This window comes from Poromitra crassiceps (genome assembly GCF_964638095.1).
Source record: "Poromitra crassiceps genome assembly, chromosome: 16".
Classification (NCBI taxonomy): domain Eukaryota; kingdom Metazoa; phylum Chordata; class Actinopteri; order Beryciformes; family Melamphaidae; genus Poromitra; species Poromitra crassiceps.
The window spans coordinates 10,458,460-10,477,891 of NC_139645.1; the positions used below are offsets into that span (position 1 = coordinate 10,458,460).

The 19,432-nt window shown below is 44.5% G+C and overlaps 1 protein-coding gene and 1 pseudogene across 2 annotated transcripts; both read right to left on the bottom strand.

Annotated features, from left to right (window-relative positions):
* Nucleotides 1-497: 497 nt before the first annotated feature.
* slc67a1 (solute carrier family 67 member 1) lies at nt 498-18,870 on the bottom strand. Its single transcript, XM_083652975.1, has 10 exons — nt 18,557-18,870; nt 17,298-17,395; nt 16,457-16,602; nt 14,021-14,153; nt 13,102-13,208; nt 12,605-12,715; nt 9,730-9,830; nt 4,446-4,547; nt 3,102-3,222; nt 498-2,124 (listed from the first exon to the last, which is right to left on the bottom strand). Exons 1-10 carry the CDS (start codon nt 18,716-18,718, stop codon nt 1,937-1,939), a joined length of 1,269 nt encoding a protein of 422 aa, XP_083509101.1. The 5' UTR covers nt 18,719-18,870; the 3' UTR covers nt 498-1,936.
* LOC310791077 (lysosome membrane protein 2 pseudogene) lies at nt 7,193-8,809 on the bottom strand (annotated as a pseudogene). The gene has a single exon. The product of its transcript is annotated as a lysosome membrane protein 2 pseudogene (transcript).
* Nucleotides 18,871-19,432: the final 562 nt, after the last annotated feature.

Genomic DNA, 19,432 nt, shown 5'->3' on the forward strand with positions numbered 1-19,432 from the left:
GAGTTTATGAGTTAATTTTTAACCATTTTTACCAGCAACCACTCTTTTGAGTTTTGACAGACAGTTTCCATGGAGACGGACTCTGACTCTCGGTGCTCCATTCTGATTGCAGGATTCTGCAGTTTCATTTTCACTAATATGAAGCTCGGCCTATAACTACCGGTAGTTATTGCATGCGCTGTTAATTTATATTAAATTATTACAATAGCAATAGAAAAAAATACTATAAAAGATTTCACAATTGGATTTCTACACTTTTCCCCTATATTTAGAAAACGTTTAATCAATTTGTACTTTGACTGCAACAGGTTGCAACATGTAATAGCTGTGTGTGTCAATTACAGCCAACAAATTCATTGCTTCAAATTAATACTTTTTTTTTTTAATTAAGAAAATAGTATTTATAGATTTTGACTTAATAGAACACAGAGGCCGTCTTTGTAAAATCCTTTTATTTGCTGTACTCGGGACATAATGTGAATGTAACAGTGTCTCTGTTGGCTGGCAGGCTGCCACAGATATTTGGCAGAGCCAAACTGCCACAGAAATCACACCAGTGACATCTGTTGGAACTAAGTGCGGCTCGGTCTGTAAAACCTCTGACCCCCTACTGTTCAGAACAAGACCATGATTATCTGGGATTGTAGAAGATGCGATATTTCACAAACATTCTGTATTTATTTTCTCTGAACAAAGAGACACCTGCTGCAGATTGGGTGGCATCACTTCAACAAAGCTCCAGTTTGGCGACTGAGGTGGCCAAAAACGGTAAATCTGATGAACAACAAAATGCAGTATAGATCATTATGATAAAGCTGCAAGGATTTGCTCATCGTCATTATGTCTTTTGTTTTGCTGCGTTTGTGATTTAGAATTTGGTCATAAATGTGGTGGTTGACTTGAGTGTGAAACTCAGAGTCCAGAGGTGCTGGATGATTTCCATCTGCAGATACTAAGCCTTCTGCAGCTCTGTTCCCCTCTGTCTCATCAGTCTTCCTCTCACCATTTCATGTCTCATTCAAATCAATAAGTACAGCAAGTGTCAACTAAAACTCCTCCATACAGTTTACATACCAGTCAACGGTCTCTAGACCCACCTGATTCAATGTTCTTTTCAAACAAGCTTATGCTTGAAATTAGTTTCTTAGACAAAGATAAATAGTGTTCATCCTATCTATGAATTTCTTTCCAAACCATTTCCATCCAGGCAAAGAATATAAAATATAAGATAGTTTTGATTTGTTTATCAATTTCTGATCACAGCATGTGTTATTTCATAGTTATATTTACTATTATTCTTAATAAAATGTTGAATATATTGAAAATAAAGTGTCAGGTAGTGTATCAGGGTTCAACTGATTTTGATTTTGACTGGTTTTGAAGGCCAATACAATATTTTTGTATTAAAGCAGCTGTTATTAGCCATCTTCAATATTTGACCATTTTTAGACCATCGGGCACGAAAACTCTCCACTGAAACCCAGACTGATAAAATACTATATATATATACAGTATATATATATATATATATATACACACATAATTGAAGATTGCGTGAATAAATAAAATATGCCAAGAAAATACAATTTCATTTTAAATTATATTAAAATTGTTTTTCTGTTGCTAGGTGACACCGACTGGCCAATATACTGGGAGTAATGCACCAGACAGAGTGATAAGTGTATGAGTGTTATCAGGTAGAAACGGTGCATTTGCTGCCATCTAGTGGTTTGATATGGAACCACCATCACAGGCCAAAGAACTGCTGAGTGAAAATCAGAACGCCACATAATTATCTCCCAAATTGCTTCCAAACGGTGATACGAAATTAGTGATTAAAAAAAAGATGATTATTATAAAATCGATTGAGGATTTATCATCTCCTCAACAAACAAGATGAGAAAGAGATTTTGAATTTAGCCAAGAGTGACATATTTCATTCCTTGCGGCCGGATTCCTTGCTGGAGCCGCGCTGCAGCAGGAACAGGAAGACAGCGATGTTGACGATGAACTGGATCAGACCGAAGGAGGAAACGCCGTAGTTCTCATACAGGAAGCCGCCGATCGTCGGCCCCACGGTGCGGAGGAGAGACTGAACTGAGGCACACAGTCCCAGCATGGTGCCTGCAAGAGCAGACGTCACACAGCTGAGCAACAAGGCTTCAACCTTTTCATGGTCTTTAAATTTAATTTGCATTTTTTCTTCCGGATAGGGTTTTGCTGGTTTTAGTTTTCCTTGTTTAGTTTGGTTTGAAATTGCTATTTTCACACTTGGAGCTTATAATGTGTCTTAGTGGCCGTTTTATTGTATGTGTCTTATGTAAAATAATATCTCTTCTTTTTCAGAAACTACCTTTCATTTGAGTGTCATCATCACTGAGTGCCACATGCTACATACAGTACGAAGGGCAAAAAAAATCTGAGTTGTCTGCTTGTGTGTTTTGCAGACATATAAAATACAGAATTACTTATTTGTCTATCAGAATATCTCTGTCTGCTTAATAAAGCAGGGATCCACACAATAATGTGATGTGGTGCCCAAAACTTAGCCAGGCAGTTCTGTGGTGTGGAACCAAGCTACAACTAACCTTATTATTTTCATTATCGATTATTTCCACAAGAGCCCAAATGATTCTTTGGATTTTTTGCTTCGTCTGAGCTGGGTTCGGGGTATTTTATAACGATATGAAACGGAAAATAAAGCAGCAAATCTCAGCAATTGTGAAGCTGTAACCGAGAAATGTTTGGTAGTTTTACTTGATAACCACCACATATATGTAGCTAGCTACTATTGGTGCATTTGCGCAGCGATTCCCTGATCAGGTTCATAGTTTAACCTTGAACTGTAATCAGCAGCCAATCAGCAGCCAGCACACATCAACTGCACAGATGTGTGTATTTAGCCGCAGTGCAAAAGTCAAACCTTTGAATGACTGCTGCTGTTAGAATCAGAAACACAATCATTTCACTGGCCATAACCACATTTGCACATAGAAGGAATTTAGCTTCGTGGATGCTTGTGTACTTTGTGAAAAGACAGACAAGAACAAAAGACAATCTATAAGTGCATAAAAACAGACAGAGGCTTGAGATGAACTCACCGGTGTCGGAGGAGGGGATGCTCTTGGTCAGCATGCTGTCTGTGATGACGTTAAACATGCTGAGGGAGAACATCATGGGGACCACGATGAAACAGAACTGGAACACGTTGAGCATGAACGCCTGCAGGGAGAAACACAAACAATATCTGAGATCAATAACCATTCATCACAAAGCATGGAAAGAGCAAATACAGCGGGTAGCAGCAATGATCAGGTCATCAGAGCGTGAAAAAGAATGTTGGTTCCCCACAAGTAGGGATGTCACAATATAATATATATCGTTGAGATGAAATCTCATATCGTGAGAAAAAGAAGCTGAACATGGTGGCACTGATCTGCATCTGATTGCATGCTCGCTCTCCTTTTCATTGCTTTTATGTTACAGACACGGAGGATGAAAATGGTGAAATTACTCAAAATTAGCATGGAGGATGCCCCCTCAACTTACAAATCGGTCGCAAAAAAATATTGTTAAAATATCGTATCGTTATCGTGAACCAAATATCGTGTATCATATCGTATCGTGAACTGAGTGTATCGTGACACCCCTACCCACAAGGCATTGTGGGTATTGGAGTCAATGGCAGAGGTCTAATGGCTGTTTGCTGTGGGGTCTAGACTTTGAAATGTCATATCAACAACAGATGCCAAACATCTGTTGTGGAAAACTGGGAGGTTACACCGTGTGTGTGTGTGTTAGAGAGCTGCGCGGGCCTGAAATTTCGGCCCGAGCCCTCCCCGGCCCGTGACATGCAGACCCGTGCCCGGTCCGGCCCGGAGGAGTTATAAAATGAATTGGCCCGAGCCCGTTGCGAGGCCCGAAGCCAATATTACGATATAATGACACATCTCTCTCCCTCTCTGTTCCGCGTGCTGCGTCGCCGCGCGGCCGTCCTGCGCAGCCTCTCTCTGTCTGTCTCTCTATTTGACTCTCTCTCTCTCTGTGTTCGGGAGCTGTCCGCTCGCTGTACATGGACGGACACAGCACAAACGGCTTGTTTTTTCTCTCTATCTCTCTTCGGGAGCTGTCTACAGCTACTAACGTCACGTGAGGGTCTGTGTGTGTGACTGTGTGGCTGGGGGAGTGTCTGTGCACTGCTCCTCTTTGACTGACTGTGCTCTGCTGTGTCAAATCAAGCGAGTACGCTAATACAACATTATTTAATTGAATTATTGAAACGGCCCGACTCCGGCCCGGCCCGGACCTATTAATAAAAAATAAATAAAAAACAAGCCCGGCCTCGGCCCGTTTTGGTCAGCCCGAGGGGCCCGTGAGGGTACCCTCGGGTTTGCAGCTCTCTAGTGTGTGTGTGTGTGTGTGTGTGTGTGTGTGCGCGCGCGTACCTGGGCCAGTCCCACCAAAGCAGCGACAGCGATGGACAGCAGCAGTAGCGAGCTCTCAGAGTATCTGGCCGTCAGCCGGCCGATCACTCCTCCCTGGATCACCTGAGTGAGGAAACATCCAGCTGTTACTCAGCTGGTCTCAAAGATCACTCCTCCCTGGATCACCTGAGTGAGGAAACACACAGCTGTTATTCTGCTGATCTCAAAGATCACTCCTCCCTGGATCACCTGAGTGAGGAAACATCCAGCTGTTACTCAGCTGGTCTCAAAGATCACTCCTCCCTGGATCACCTGAGTGAGGAAACACACAGCTGTTACTCAGCTGGTCTCAATGATCACTCCTCCCTGGATCACCCGAGTGAGGAAACACACAGCTGTTACTCTGCTGATCTCAATGATCACTCCTCCCTGGATCACCTGAGTGAGGAAACACCCAGCTGTTACTCAGCTGGTCTCAATGATCACTCCTCCCTGGATCACCTGAGTGAGGAAACACACAGCTGTTACTCTGCTGATCTCAATGATCACTCCTCCCTGGATCACCTGAGTGAGGAAACACACAGCTGTTACTCAGCTTATCTGTTACTGTCAGTTACTCCGCTGATCTCAAAGATCACTCCTCCCTGGATCACCTGAGTGAGTAAAACACAGCATGGATTTTGTGTTGAGTTGATGCAGTTTAAGTTTCTATTTTCTCTGTTCAGTCATGGTGGCTAACTGGCTATCGCTGCTTATGCTAACTACCCAGTTCGTCTTCTGTTTATTCAAAACAAACCGGAAACATAAAACACAGAGGATTTTTTTTCCCAGGAAAGAGCTACCAGACACTGGCTGTTTAGAAAAGCTTTATGAACTGGATATAAGCTGGGTCACAGAGAGTAAAAAAACAGACCAACAAATCAGCCAGCCAATCAGTTTCATATTTAGTGTACCAATATACAATGTGGAGAAACAGTTGTATTGTATCTCTATGTTTTAGGCTACAATAACTCCTATTTCCTTTGCATGTTTTTGTGTAATTAGATATTCAGAATCAGGACAGGTGCCATGCATTCCTGGTGTGATCCTGAGACGCTGCTCGTCATTCCTGTAATAGTGATGTTTGTCTTCATGTTGCCTTGTCTACGACACTGGTTCTCAAACATTTTCACGTCAAGGACCCCTAAACTGACACACATCAGACCACAGCCCCCCATTTGATATGATTTTGTCCCAGGGTCCCCCATCTGATCATATTTTGCCTTTTATTACAGAAGGTGTATGAAACCCTATGACCAATTAGTCCTACATTCCGACATTGTGTTATGGATGGAATTATCGTACGAATCAGCCGAACGTCACAACCACCCAGAAATGTGGAACCCCGCAGCAGTTAACAGGGTATACTGTATGCAGCAATCCTCAAGTTAAATTCAATACTTTTTAACACCTTTTTCAAGACCCTTCCAAGACAATGTAAGACCTCAGCGCCACTTCGAGCTGTCAGTGACACACCGAACACTTACTGTACATTGAGTTTGAGATTGCAAAACTAAAACGGTGTTAGCTTGCCATAACTTCTATGGAGCACTGTATCAATACAACATAATTGAGATAGGCCGGGAGACAATAAAGCTCAAGAGAACAACTGGAGTATGTTTATTTAGTATAAAGTATATTACAGTAACATGTTGGCTTGCTCACTCACTCACTCACTCACACAGCAGTGTTTCCCATAGGATTTGGAGACATGGTGGGTGGGCCTTGGACCCTAGGGGGTCGGGGGCTGTATCCCCCCGGAAGATTTTGTACGTTTTAAAGTAAAAGCATGCGTCAATCTCAACCCAATCACAATTGGCATGGCATGACAATTGCTCAAAGGAACACTCCGCCCATTTTCAACCAGCTTTGTATCATTAGAACATCAGTAGTATATCAGAAAACTGTAAACGGTTTTGAAGTCTGTCATTTAATTTGACAGTTATTGAGTGTTAAAGTGTGGACCAGTGACATCACTGGTCCACACTCACTAACTCAAATTAATAACTCATTAACTCAAATCAACTCTCAATAACTGTCAAACTAGATGAATGATGAATAGTTTGACAGTTATTGAGAGTTGATTTGAGTTAATGAGTTATTCATTTGAGTTAGTGTGGACCAGTGATGTCACTGGTCCACACTTTAAAACTCAATAACTGTCAAATTAAATGACAGACTTCAAAACAGTTTACAGTTTTCTGATATACTACTGATGTTCTAATGATACAAAGCTGGTTGAAAATGGGCGGAGTGTTCCTTTAACTTTGCATCACTGATGACATCACAATTGCTCTTATGAGAGGGGCTAAAGAGCCGCAGGTTGCCTACCCCTGGATTAGCCCTTAGCCTAAGGCTGACTCCTCCGTACCACTTCCGCCTCCTGCTGTCACGTTTCATTATTTATTTGTCTTTCAGTTCGATTATTATATTCTTTGAATATAATAATTGAACTGAACAACAAAGAAATAAATTCAAGTTCATAATTCAAGTTCAAAGAAATCCAGTATTTAAAAAGCCAAATGTTTTCAAGTTGAATAAAGACATGATGTCGCCAAAGTCAATGTAGTAATCACGTTAAATAACCGTGACGTCAATATCAGTCAAAATAATCGGGATTATGATTTTTGCCATAATCGAGCAGCGAGGAGCAACATCTTGCTAGCTGTCAAAAAAACGAGAGAAATCCCCACCCATTGGTATTGTAGTGCCCCAGTACTAATGCTCCCTCAGCCCCCTTCCTGCGCCCCAGACTCTGGGCAGCCTCCATCAACATTCTGCGCCTCCACTGGAGACATTTCAATGTCAGAGCCATTATTCCTCGTGGCCTGGGTGGCGTGCGTTTCCGAGGTCTCCTCAAACGTGTCGCTGACCTGAGGGGGCGCCGTCTCCTCCTTGGCCGTAGTGACAGAATGACAAGCCTCAGTCGGACGGCGTCGGCAGAGCAAGACGACGAGCAGCAGCAGGAGAACGAGGCCGGCGCCAAGGATGAACATGGGGATGTTGGACACCAGAGTCACGATCAAGAGCTGCCTCTTCATCTGGGATGCCGAATCATCATCGATAGTCACCTTCTCATTGATGAACATGATGGGGAAAATGGTCTCCTTTATCTTTCTGGTTTTGGGGAAGCCTTCCATTCTCTTCAGAAAGATATTGATCTGAACTCTAACGGAGGCGCGGATGGGAAGCCCTAGGGTGGGCTCGACGTCGACGTACGTCTCGTGGTCCTCCTTGTTGGGGTTGAGCCCCGCGATGGCGTCGATGTATTCGGGCTCCGCCTGATAGAAGTGGGGGAAAGACAGCACGATGGGAACGCCTTTTTGACAAACGCTAACGTTAAGCACACCGGTGCCGAGACAGTCTCCCGCTGGCACGCAGAAGCCCTCGTTGTTCGGGTTGTCTTTGGCGCTCTGTAGCATATCTGCCGGGGGTGAAAAGCGGTAGGCCTGGATGCCTTTCAACTCCACATCGTTCACATAGGCCAGGTGGATCGACCGGCAGAGGTCAGCAGCGAAGATGTAGAGCAACTCGTTCCTGGAGATCAGAGGGTGGAAGACGGTGCCGTCTGTGCCGTTGATCATGTTGCTCTGTTTGGAAGACCACCAAGGCAACTCCCTCATGCCGTTCCACGTGTCAATCTTGCCATAATCCCGGAAGTTCCCCTTGCCAGTGTGGAACACAACCCCCGCGTCATGGGTTCCATTTTTGTTCCACATCAGGCCGAAATACTCATCCACTTCAGGGGAGAATATGGGCAGATTGTGCACTAAAGTTAGCAGGGGGTGCTTGAAGCCCCACAGCATCTCATGGATGGTCTTCGTCATGAAGATGTCCTCGGTGCTCAGGAATATGGATATGGATATGGATGCGCCCCAACGTAGATAGATATTGAAGGATTTCAGCTTATTCATCACCACCACCAATGGGATGTTGACCGTTCTGACGAGATGAACTTTGGGGTCACCAGCTGACTTCTCAGGGACAAAGACAAAGGTTTTGGGGTTCTCGGCATAAAGCTTGGTGCCGTTCTCCAGAAAAGTCACATTTTTCCTTGGCCTGTATCCCCTGTAAGTATATGGCCCGATCTGCTTGACTGCTGCCTTCTTTCCCTTCAAGAACTCTTCTGGATTGGTCACGTTGAAGAAATAAAACTCGATGTAAATAGGGGGTGTCGGGTTCTTCCATGGCTCCAACACTGGGCTCTTCTCAGTCAAAATCATTTCCTTTTCCAACCGGCTGTGTACCATTGCTGGGAAGACTTGAGACGTGAACAGGGTGAACCCCACCGTCAGGAGGAGAGCGCACATGATGACTGTGGCATAAAGGGCCCATCTCCGCAACATGTCCTCTCGGGTTAACAACTTCACTGAAGTGTGAGGTTTAGCAGCTCGCCTGTTGTGTGGCCAATGAGACCAGCGTCACTCACTGATGATGTCAGATTTACAGTATGACATCACTGATGCTGTCACAGTGGGATTTCATCCGTGACATCACTGATGATGTCACAGTGGGATTTCATCAGTGACATGTCACAGTGGGATTTATAATAGAGGTCAAAGGGAATACCCGCACACCAGATATGACAGGGCTAAAAAAGCCACAGAGGAGGTCCAGAGGCTGAGATCAAGCAAAAAAAGACTTACTTTATTTTACATGGTGCAAGACCTCTATTGTAAGTACTTTTGCACTGACGCACCCAGCCAAACTTTTTTAGATGCCTTTTGTCAGCGCAGTCTCACAGCTTCTTCCCTACAGTAGGATTTATGACATCACTGATGATGTCACAGTGGGCTTTATGACATCACTGGGATTTATGACATCACTGATGATGTCAGTGGGATTTATGACATCACTGGGATTTATGACATCACTGATGATGTCACAGTGGGATTTATGACATCACAGTGGGACAGAGAAACAGACAGAGCCCTAGCTCCCATTTATATACTGATGATGATGACTAGGCATCTCGCAAGCTCGATTCCTGGGCTCACTAGCCCTGCACGGCTGCTGTGTGGCCTCGCCTGCACTATTGGCACACACGTGTGTGTTGCTCAATTTTTTGTATTGCCCTTAATTAAGTTTACATGCGCGCGGGTGTGTGTGTGTGTGTGTGTGCCCCTTAAGTTTACATCAGTGCCTATGACATGATCAGTGATGTCATAAGATGTTTTTTCATCTCATGACATCACTGATGAGATCATCAGTGATGATGTCACACGATGCCAAAGTAAGCCATCGTATATCCATTCTGCTCACTTACCATTGACACGATGCCAAAATAAGCCATCATATATCCATTCTGCTCAGGCTCCAGCTTGAAGAAGTTCATTGCAATGATGGAGAACATCACCTGAAACACACCTGAGGACAGAGAACCAAAGTTTTTATTTACAAAGATTGTTTCCTCTTCGCCGTCTCTGGAGATTGTCAAGCTTGATTTGTATGTCGATGTTGTACGACAGATTTTACAGCTATTACTGCAAGACAGGGCCAAGAGAGTGAATTACTGTGATTTCTCCTTCACATACAGCACAACAGGAACATTGTAGGGAGAAATATTAACTATTATTATTATTATTCATACGTGTATTATGTTTTATGTTTTTTTTACAATTCATGGGACATAGATACTGACAGTACAGTACATGCAGTATAGATTTTAGAACACGTTTGTCTTAAATTCGCTATTGTAAATAGTGTTTTGAAGATCAGCGTTTCCCCTAGAACATTTTTCAAGCCTGGAGGGATTACGAAACGGTCCCCCGACCGCAAACGGTAGGGGCTAAACTTTTAGCTAACCTGTTCGCATCTATGTTCGCAATGGCATCCCAAGTATCATCATACTATTATTGGATGCGATGCAAACAGTTGTATTATGGGATGTGCGTTTCCCAGGCAACGACACACGTTGACACGTTTTGGAACAGCGCCGCACGCTGGCACAATGCTCCTAAAAGCAAAATGCTTATAGTTTTGAATGATTTGGCATCTTCTATTACTGTCAACACCAGTATTGTTGTATTGTAATAACATGTCATAAACGTTTATTTACATTTTGGGGAGAGCAGGGGAAAAAGAAAAAAAAAAATAATAATCTGGCCTGGCGGGGGCGTCGTTGGCCTGGCCTGCAGAATGTTAGGGGAGACACTGAAGATGTATTGAGGATCACATTATGCAAACATGTCTTTAAAGGAGGACTTACCTCCAAAACACTTTTTTTCAGCTTTTAACCAATATATATGACTTTGGGGGTGATGTGTGAAGAATTCTGGTCAGAATTTCCACATTTGACACCAAACTGTTGCCATTTTACCATTTGTATCATTTTTCAGCAGCATACCTGGCATAAGCGCCCTCTTAGGGTCAAAGACTGCTTTTTTTTTTTTTCTCAAATGAATGGGATATTTGACACGTCGTTACGTCACGGTGACCCAAAGACTATGGGATTTCAAGATAATTACTCCCCTACCCCCCCTGTACCCTTTCGGCTCCTCAGAACTCCAAGCCTATTCCTATTGAAGTTTGCTCTTAAAATACTGAACCAAACGTCGTCAAAGTTGGCACATGTCTTAATTATAGTTAGTTTCCCGCTGAATGTGTCACTACTTTATTAATATCTTACCTGAATAAGCTCGAATGATGATGTATATATTATCAGTCCGAGTTGGAAGCAGCTGTCTCCAGCCCAGCCAGGCGGGAGAGAGTCCTACTGTAAACCTCATGCACTAGCTCCAAGCTCCGCGGGCGCGCGCAGCAGAGCAGAGCTCTCTGTGCTCTGAGAGTAGAGAGAGCAGTCTGATATTTCCGCAAACAAATATGGTCGCAGTTTAGCGCACATGTAAAATATAACGCTATACTACGACGTGACAACGTGACAAAGCTTCTCTAAACACATCGGCTACTATCATTTCCCTGCATCCCTCCTACTGAGATTATATCGGTAATGATTTTGGACAGACTGAATGCGCGGAGGAGAAGGAGAGATCTGCAGCTCTGCCCTGAGTAGCCCTGAGAGACACTCGCCTCGCTCCGACTACTGTGCCCGTCTGTGAAAAGCGTCCTGTCCAGTCGCACCTTCGCAAACAGATGCGGGATTCCCTCAATCCTGTACCCAATCTCAGACTGTATTCTCTAAATCGCACACCAGCTATTTCTGTCTGTTTGTTTGTTGCTCCGTGAGGTTACAAGCGCCCCATGCATGCAACAGGCTGTTTCGCCAGCCGGGGTCTGGCAGGAGGGAGGAGGCGCAGGCAGCCTGCACTGCGCTGAGAGGAAAAAACTTTTGCACAACTTTTAACAACAATCACGAAAAGCCCCCAAACTAAAATGAAAAAGGGACTATATGGCAACTTGGACGAGGGAATGACGTAGAGAAATCTCGCATTGTGTTACCCCAGAACGGGGGGTTTGTCGTATTGTGCGGTGTGCTGCTGTAACGAGCCCATGCCACTTTGCTCTCGTAACGTAGTTCAACACACTGCCATAGAGTTACATGCAGAAAAATAATTAAATTTCTAGTTCGCCACTGAATTACCAAATTGATATAACTTTCAACCATTTTGAGCAAAGCTCTTTCCATACAGGCCACCAGCGTTGGCTAATTGTTGATATTTATACAGATATGGCCCCTCTCAAATAAATTATTTTTGAGGCAATAGGCAAACTGTAATGGCGTCGATTTCCGAAAAAAAATCTGGACTTCAACACAGCCAAAGAGTCCAGTATAGACAAGAGCATATGTCATTTCTTGGTTTTTTCCATAGGTATTTTCAAATCACTGTTCTAATACATATCTAGGGGGTAAGTCCTCCTTTAATGAAACCAGGGGTGTGTTCGATCTGCAAAACGGTGTGCACCATGTGCTACAGCTTCAGGTTTGAACGTCATGTTTCCTCGAAGCGGTGTGCAACAGGCTTTGAAGTACGGTCTCTCGTTTGGGGGGGGGGGAGGTGTCAGAGATGTTACCCAATCAGCAGCGACGTGTATATAAACCCCACCTTTTAAAGATGCAGTGTGCACAGTGGATCCAACAGTTAGGCTTGCGCCACACAACAGGATGTTCAAAGCACCGCCGTTTCCGTTTAAATAAACGGTTTGTTACGTGTTGTCGGGCCTGAACTCAACCCTGTTTTCACCTGAAGGTAAACCTCCGACGATCTTCACCAGGAACGTCCTCGTCACTCCTGGAAACTTCATGAGTCTTGTGATTTCGCCAAGATCGAATACTGATTTGTTTTTGTTTTCCCCTACAGTGGATTCAGAGAGAAAAAATATATAAACGGCATTTCATGAACAACACTCATACTGCCAGATTACAGCGTTCGTAACAGTCCCAGTCAAATCAATAATTGTTTTTTATTTGTGACATGCTATTATGACATTGCATCTTTCTAATGTACTCTATGTGATTTTAAGCTCGAATACATTTTCTTACTTTCTGCACAAGTGGTTTCCCTCCCCTATTACTGATTGAAAAAAAAACGTTTGACTAGCAATGCCTGTTCTAAAAATCACTGCCAAGCATGAATGCATATGGCTTATTGCTTAGAGTAAAGCCTTCCTCGTGCCTCTGCGTATCATGCGTTTTAATAGATCATCAACTCAAGGTGTAGCAGTCGAAAGTGTGTCTTACTGTCTGCGTTGTCCCTCGGAGCTTTAGTGCTTTTTGGGATAAAGTTTACAACCAACAGTAAATTGACGGCACTCCCCACGGCAGCCACACACGCAGCAGAGCTCTCCCTGGGAAGTGAAACACTCGGTAAGAACACTGCTGAACGGACAAGTATTGTAGGTGAACTGCTTATTGTGAATCAGTCACAGTCTGCACGTATGTGAAAGGACTAGCTTTACTACTGGGTGAGATAGAGGCTTGTTTAAAAAAGCTACACATAGCACCTTTGAAAATATCAGAAATGCCTGTCTTGGGGTTGGCCATGAAAATCATTTTAAATCTATTCTATATCATTCAATTTGATCTTGAACAGTAAGGGGACATTCATACCAAAAGCGTTTTTTTCAGTCAGAACGCTATGAAAATCATGTTGAGAGCGCTTCCATTGTGCACAAAACACAGCGCACGGAGCGTTTTTTTTGCGCTCTGTTTTCCCCTGTCGTCACGTGCAGTACGGATCAGAACACAACGACCACACGGACGGTAGCCAGCTGGTTCTGTCTGTTTGATGTTGTTCACTGTCAACATGAAAGCCAGATTATTGCCAATTCTGGCAGCAGCCGATGTTGAAAATCCCTCGGGAGGCGAAAAGATAGGAGGAGTGAAAAAGATGAGCAGGGCGCTTTTCCTCTAAATGTTCAACTTTTTTGAGCTTTAAAACGCCCACAGCGCTCCTCCAAAAACAACAGATGCCACCAGCGCTGAAACGCCAGGTGCGTTCATTACAAGAGGAGCACGTCTAGCACGTCCTTACATAGAGAATGAATTGCAGAAAGATGCTGGCAGCTCCAAAAACGCTTTTGGTCTGAATGTCCCCTAAGTCAAGATTGCTAAACAAACAGCAGTGCTGTACAGGCATCAGACACACACACAGACTCACCCATAGTGTTTGCTGAGGGTGCCACCTAAGGTGGAGCCAGCAATCATGCCAACACCAAAACACAGACCGAGTTTCGATAAGCTATCGGCCCGTTTGTCTGGCTCTGAAAGGTCCGCCACCACCATCTGAGCCCCTGCAGAGAGGAGGATGCAGAAGAAACGTGTTTAAAGGTCTGCCACCACCACCTGAGCCCCTGCAGAGAGGAGGGCGCACAGGAAACGTGTTTAAAGGTCTGCCACCACCATCTGAGCCCCTGCAGAGAGGAGGACGCACAGGAAACGTGTTTAAAGGTCTGCCACCACCATCTGAGCCCCTGCAGAGAGGAGGATGCAGAGGAAACGTGTTTAAAGGTCTGCCACCACCACCTGAGCCCCTGCAGAGAGGAGGACGCACAGGAAACGTGTTTAAAGGTCTGCCACCACCACCTGAGGCCCTGCAGAGAGGAGGACGCACAGGAAACGTGTTTAAAGGTCTGTCACCACCACCACCTGAGCCCCTGCAGAGAGGAGGGCGCACAGGAAACGTGTTTAAAGGTCTGTCACCACCACCACCTGAGCCCCTGCAGAGAGGAGGATGCAGAGGAAACGTGTTTAAAGGTCTGTCACCACCACCACCTGAGCCCCTGCAGAGAGGAGGATGCAGAGGAAACGTGTTTAAAGGTCTGTCACCACCACCACCTGAGCCCCTGCAGAGAGGAGGACGCACAGGAAACGTGTTTAAAGGTCTGCCACCACCACCTGAGCCCCTGCAGAGAGGAGGATGCACAGGAAACGTGTTTAAAGGTCTGTCACCACCACCTGAGCCCCTGCAGAGAGGAGGGCGCACAGGAAACGTGTTTAAAGGTCTGTCACCACCACCTGAGCCCCTGCAGAGAGGAGGACGCACAGGAAACGTGTTTAAAGGTCTGTCACCACCACCTGAGCCCCTGCAGAGAGGAGGACGCACAGGAAACGTGTTTAAAGGTCTGCCACCACCACCTGAGCCCCTGCAGAGAGGAGGACGCACAGGAAACGTGTTTAAAGGTCTGCCACCACCACCTGAGCCCCTGCAGAGAGGAGGACGCACAGGAAACGTGTTTAAAGGTCTGCCACCACCACCTGAGCCCCTGCAGAGAGGAGGACGCACAGGAAATGTGTTTAAAGGTCTGCCACCACCACCTGAGCCCCTGCAGAGAGGAGGACGCACAGGAAATGTGTTTAAAGGTCTGCCACCACCACCTGAGCCCCTGCAGAGAGGAGGACGCACAGGAAACGTGTTTAAAGGTCTGTCACCACCACCTGAGCCCCTGCAGAGAGGAGGACGCACAGGAAACGTGTTTAAAGGTCTGCCACCACCACCTGAGCCCCTGCAGAGAGGAGGATGCACAGGAAACGTGTTTCAGGAAACCGGAAACAACAACACACAGCAGAGCTAGATTTAGTAAACGAGAATCATTTGTTTACTACGGGTGATTTTACAGAGATCTTTTTTCTTTTCAGTACCTACTACCTACAGTAGGGTGCGCACTAGGGCTGTGAATCTTCACTGGCCTCACGATTCGATTCGATTACGATTCAGAGGGCTACGATTCGATTCGAGTACGATTATCGATGCATCTCGATGCATCTCGATGCATCTTAAATCGATGCATCACTTTTTTCCGCAATACATGATTTATTTTTTCTCACTGTGTGGCTACTTTTAAAATAAAAGTGCATTTGGAATTGCATTGTATTATGATCCATAATTAAAATAAACAACTGCATGTACTTCCATTATATTTTATTTGATTATAAAAAATAAAATAAATAAAATAAAAAATAAAATTTAATAATCGATTTTTGACATTTGTGAATCGATGCAGAATCGTGCACGTCCGCATCGCGATGCATCTTATAATCGATTATTTTTGACACCCCTAGTGCGCACGCTCCATATCTAACAGGTTGGTGCCTCGTATGCTGCATATTGGCTAAGGCCACCTCAGAGTTAAATGGGAAGATATTACTGTATATTGTATATTTTGCCTAAAAACACCTGTGGTACAGTATGAACCTAAATTGACAGAAGATATACCAACCATTCAAATGTTCCAATTAGACAAATTAGATTGATTACATTTGCTAATGCTTTCAATCTGCACCAGACTTGGGTGGGTGGGTGTGTGGGTGATTGGGTGAGACTTGGGTGGGTGGGTGGCTAGGTAGGTAGGTAGGTAGGTACTAGGTAGGTAGATAGATAGATAGATAGATAGATGGAGAGATAGATATATAGCTAGCTAGCTAGCTAGATAGATACTGTACATAGACAAACAGGAATGATGAATGAATGATCCATATTACATCAAAATGCAGGTCCTTTGGGATGACTGAAAATGTCAAATTGAGGGAGGAGGATATTTAGAAGAGTTGTGCCTACCTGGTAGGACATGCATGAAGAAGAGTTGTGCCTACCTACCAGGTATGACATGCATGAAGACTGCAGGGAGTTTGTGGATGAACAGCATGGTGGGACTATCTGCTACTGACAGCAACAGGAAGAAGACCACAGTGGAGGCAGAGGAGAGAGACAAGGCTGCTCGCGCCCCGAAGAGATCTGCAAACCTGCCAGCGACATGAAATCAAACCCACAGATCACCATATTCTGCAAGGCAGGAAGAGTGTTGTTGGCTGCTATAGACCTTATTCGATTGACGTCACTCACGTACTGGCACGCCCACCACCGCCATATTGTCGACATAACGCAGCAGCTCTCAAGTGACAGCCTATGTGGAGCAGCGTTTATAGGAAGCTAGCCGCTGTTAGCGTTACCTGTATCGTTCCAATTGTGTTCGGATGGTGACCTGCATTAGGCATGGCTGTAGTAATGACAGCAATAAAGTCCCCGTGGTTTGTTTCTATCTCTACCGTCCTCAGACGTGAAGGGAGCAGCACAGGAGAGGTGTGTGGATAGTTAGTTGAGACAGGTGAAACTTTCTGACAGCTCCTCACAGCAAAGTCTGTTCACCTCGTTCTTTTGTTTATTTATTACAGGCATTAACGGCAGCATACAAACAACAACTGTGGGGTTTTTATTGGTGTCATTACCATCGCTATTTTGTAATGGAACAGAAACGACAACAAGGCTGTTACTAGTTGTCAGCTGCAGCGCTGTGTGCGTGCAGGATGGTATGTCAACAATATGGTGCCGTCCAGGGTTAGCGAATAAGGTCTATTCTGTCAGCAAAACATGTCCTATGTCCATACAAAAAGTCTGTAAAAGAAACTTTTCTATGCTGTGTCAACAAAATGGTACTTGCCTGCCATACATAGGACCCCCAAGCAGCTGAATTATGCCTACTGTGGTTTGCAGATAGCCAAACCACAAGGTGTCGAAGCCAAGCCTCTTGGCCAAATACTGTAGGAGAGAGACCAAAAAAATATGATATAATTTCAATGTGCAAAGATATATCACAGGCTACCTTGTTTCAGATATTCTGGTTCACAAAGCCTTACCGCGCTGTCACTGTGCACCACTTCGTGTCATGGAGTACAGTGTGAGTAGTGTCATACATCAAAATTAAAGGAGCCATGTGGGATTTTAACATTCATACATCATTGTCATATCATCAGTGAGAACCTGTCAGCCTCTATCAGCGTCTACTACTGGATTGCTTACAACAGGTAGAGGGCGCTGTTCTTCCAGAGCAAACGCACGGGTCAAGTCTGTTGGTTTCAAAGGACGAGGTCAATGCATTCTGAGATGGGGACAATTTGTGCATTTTTGATATCCAATGATACAAAACAAAAGACGTGTATTTTGGGACAAAACAACAGTTTGGAACAAAACAATGCTTATAAACAATAGTTTTACTTGGTCATGGTAGGTATAGGTACTTTTATTAGTCCCAGAGGGGAAATTCCTTAAAATAAGGATGGCACGGAGGTTCAGCGGTTAGCACTGTTGCTTCACAGCAAGGTCTCGGGTTCGAACCCCAGTCCGTCCCAGGTCCTTTATGTGTGGAGTTTGCATGTTCTCCCCGTGTTCATGTGGGTTTTCTCCGGGTGCTCAAACCATGCGATTCAGCTATATTTAGAATCAGGAGAGACCATATAGAACATGTCCCTCGGACCAAGATAAAACAAACATCGAAAAAATATGTTTTTTAATCTGCTATTTTTTTAGACACATGCTTATGCACGTTATTGAAACATATAGGCACACACCAATACTTTATAAATGCATTCATTTCAGTGGAGTTACAGGCTGTCTCATTGTTTGCATTTCCTCTCAGTAAAACATACACATTTTAAATAAATTACTGTGGAAGAAATTCTGCAAAATGTATTTGGCGACCCAAATAAAATCTCCTGCGACCCACCTGTGGGTACCGACCCAGTCTTTGGGAAACACTGAACAGGATATGACAGCAATGCATTGGTAGAGAAGAGACGTTCTAAGTGCAATACACCCATATGGGTGTTATATAACAACATGAACCAACTGACCCCGGTCTCCCCTACCAGTACCTGCAATGCTGTGGTGCACCTGGGTCAGAGGGAAGAAGATGATACTTACAGGAGTTATAGAAAACTGTAAAAACATCCATGTTATATCCAGAGCAGCGATGAGGTAAGTGATGTAGATGATTTTCATCCTCTTTCGTCCGTTGAGGTCTGCTGTTTGTGAGGAAGCAGTGATTTCCGACTTCTCCGCGCTCGTCTCGCCGATTCGACTCATGTTTTACTCGAAAACAGCTTAACGTTAGCTATGCTTGCTACGCTATTCCCCCCCGAACACCAAGCAAGCACGTTGAAGACAGTTTGTGAAACTAGTCTCGTTCCAAATTATGAATAAACCATCGCGTCAAGTCCGTTTCCTCTTTCCTCCTGGGCCAAATCCACTTGGTCATGATGAACTTTCACATGAAACGCTGCACTTTGGAGCAACAAGGCGATAAGGGGGCGTCACCGACGGTGACGGCGGCTGTAAACTAGTTTGGGGGATTTATGGTAAATAAATACGCACAGGGGGGGGGCAGAATAGCCGATATATCAAAAATATACCTATCAGCAATGATGACAGCATTTTTATCGATTTTTCCAGCGTTACACAAATTGAGTTAGTAGCTGCAACGATTCCTCTTCCTAGTGGTTCTCAAAAGTGGGTCCGGGGACCCCCCCTGGTGTCCTTGAGGGGGTTCCTGGGGTCCTCAACAAAAATAGGAATAGGCTACTTTATTTTCACTAATTCCATCCATAAGTAACACGATAATGACAGAAAGACTGTTTTGGTCATGGGTTTCATACACTTTATGTAATAAAACACAACAGCAACAATCTTATCAGATGGGGGACCCTGGGACAATGTGAATATTTTCTGGTTTCTTTAATCCATATATGACAGTGGTTCTCAACGTAGGGTCCGGGGACCACCACCAGGGGTCCTTGAGGG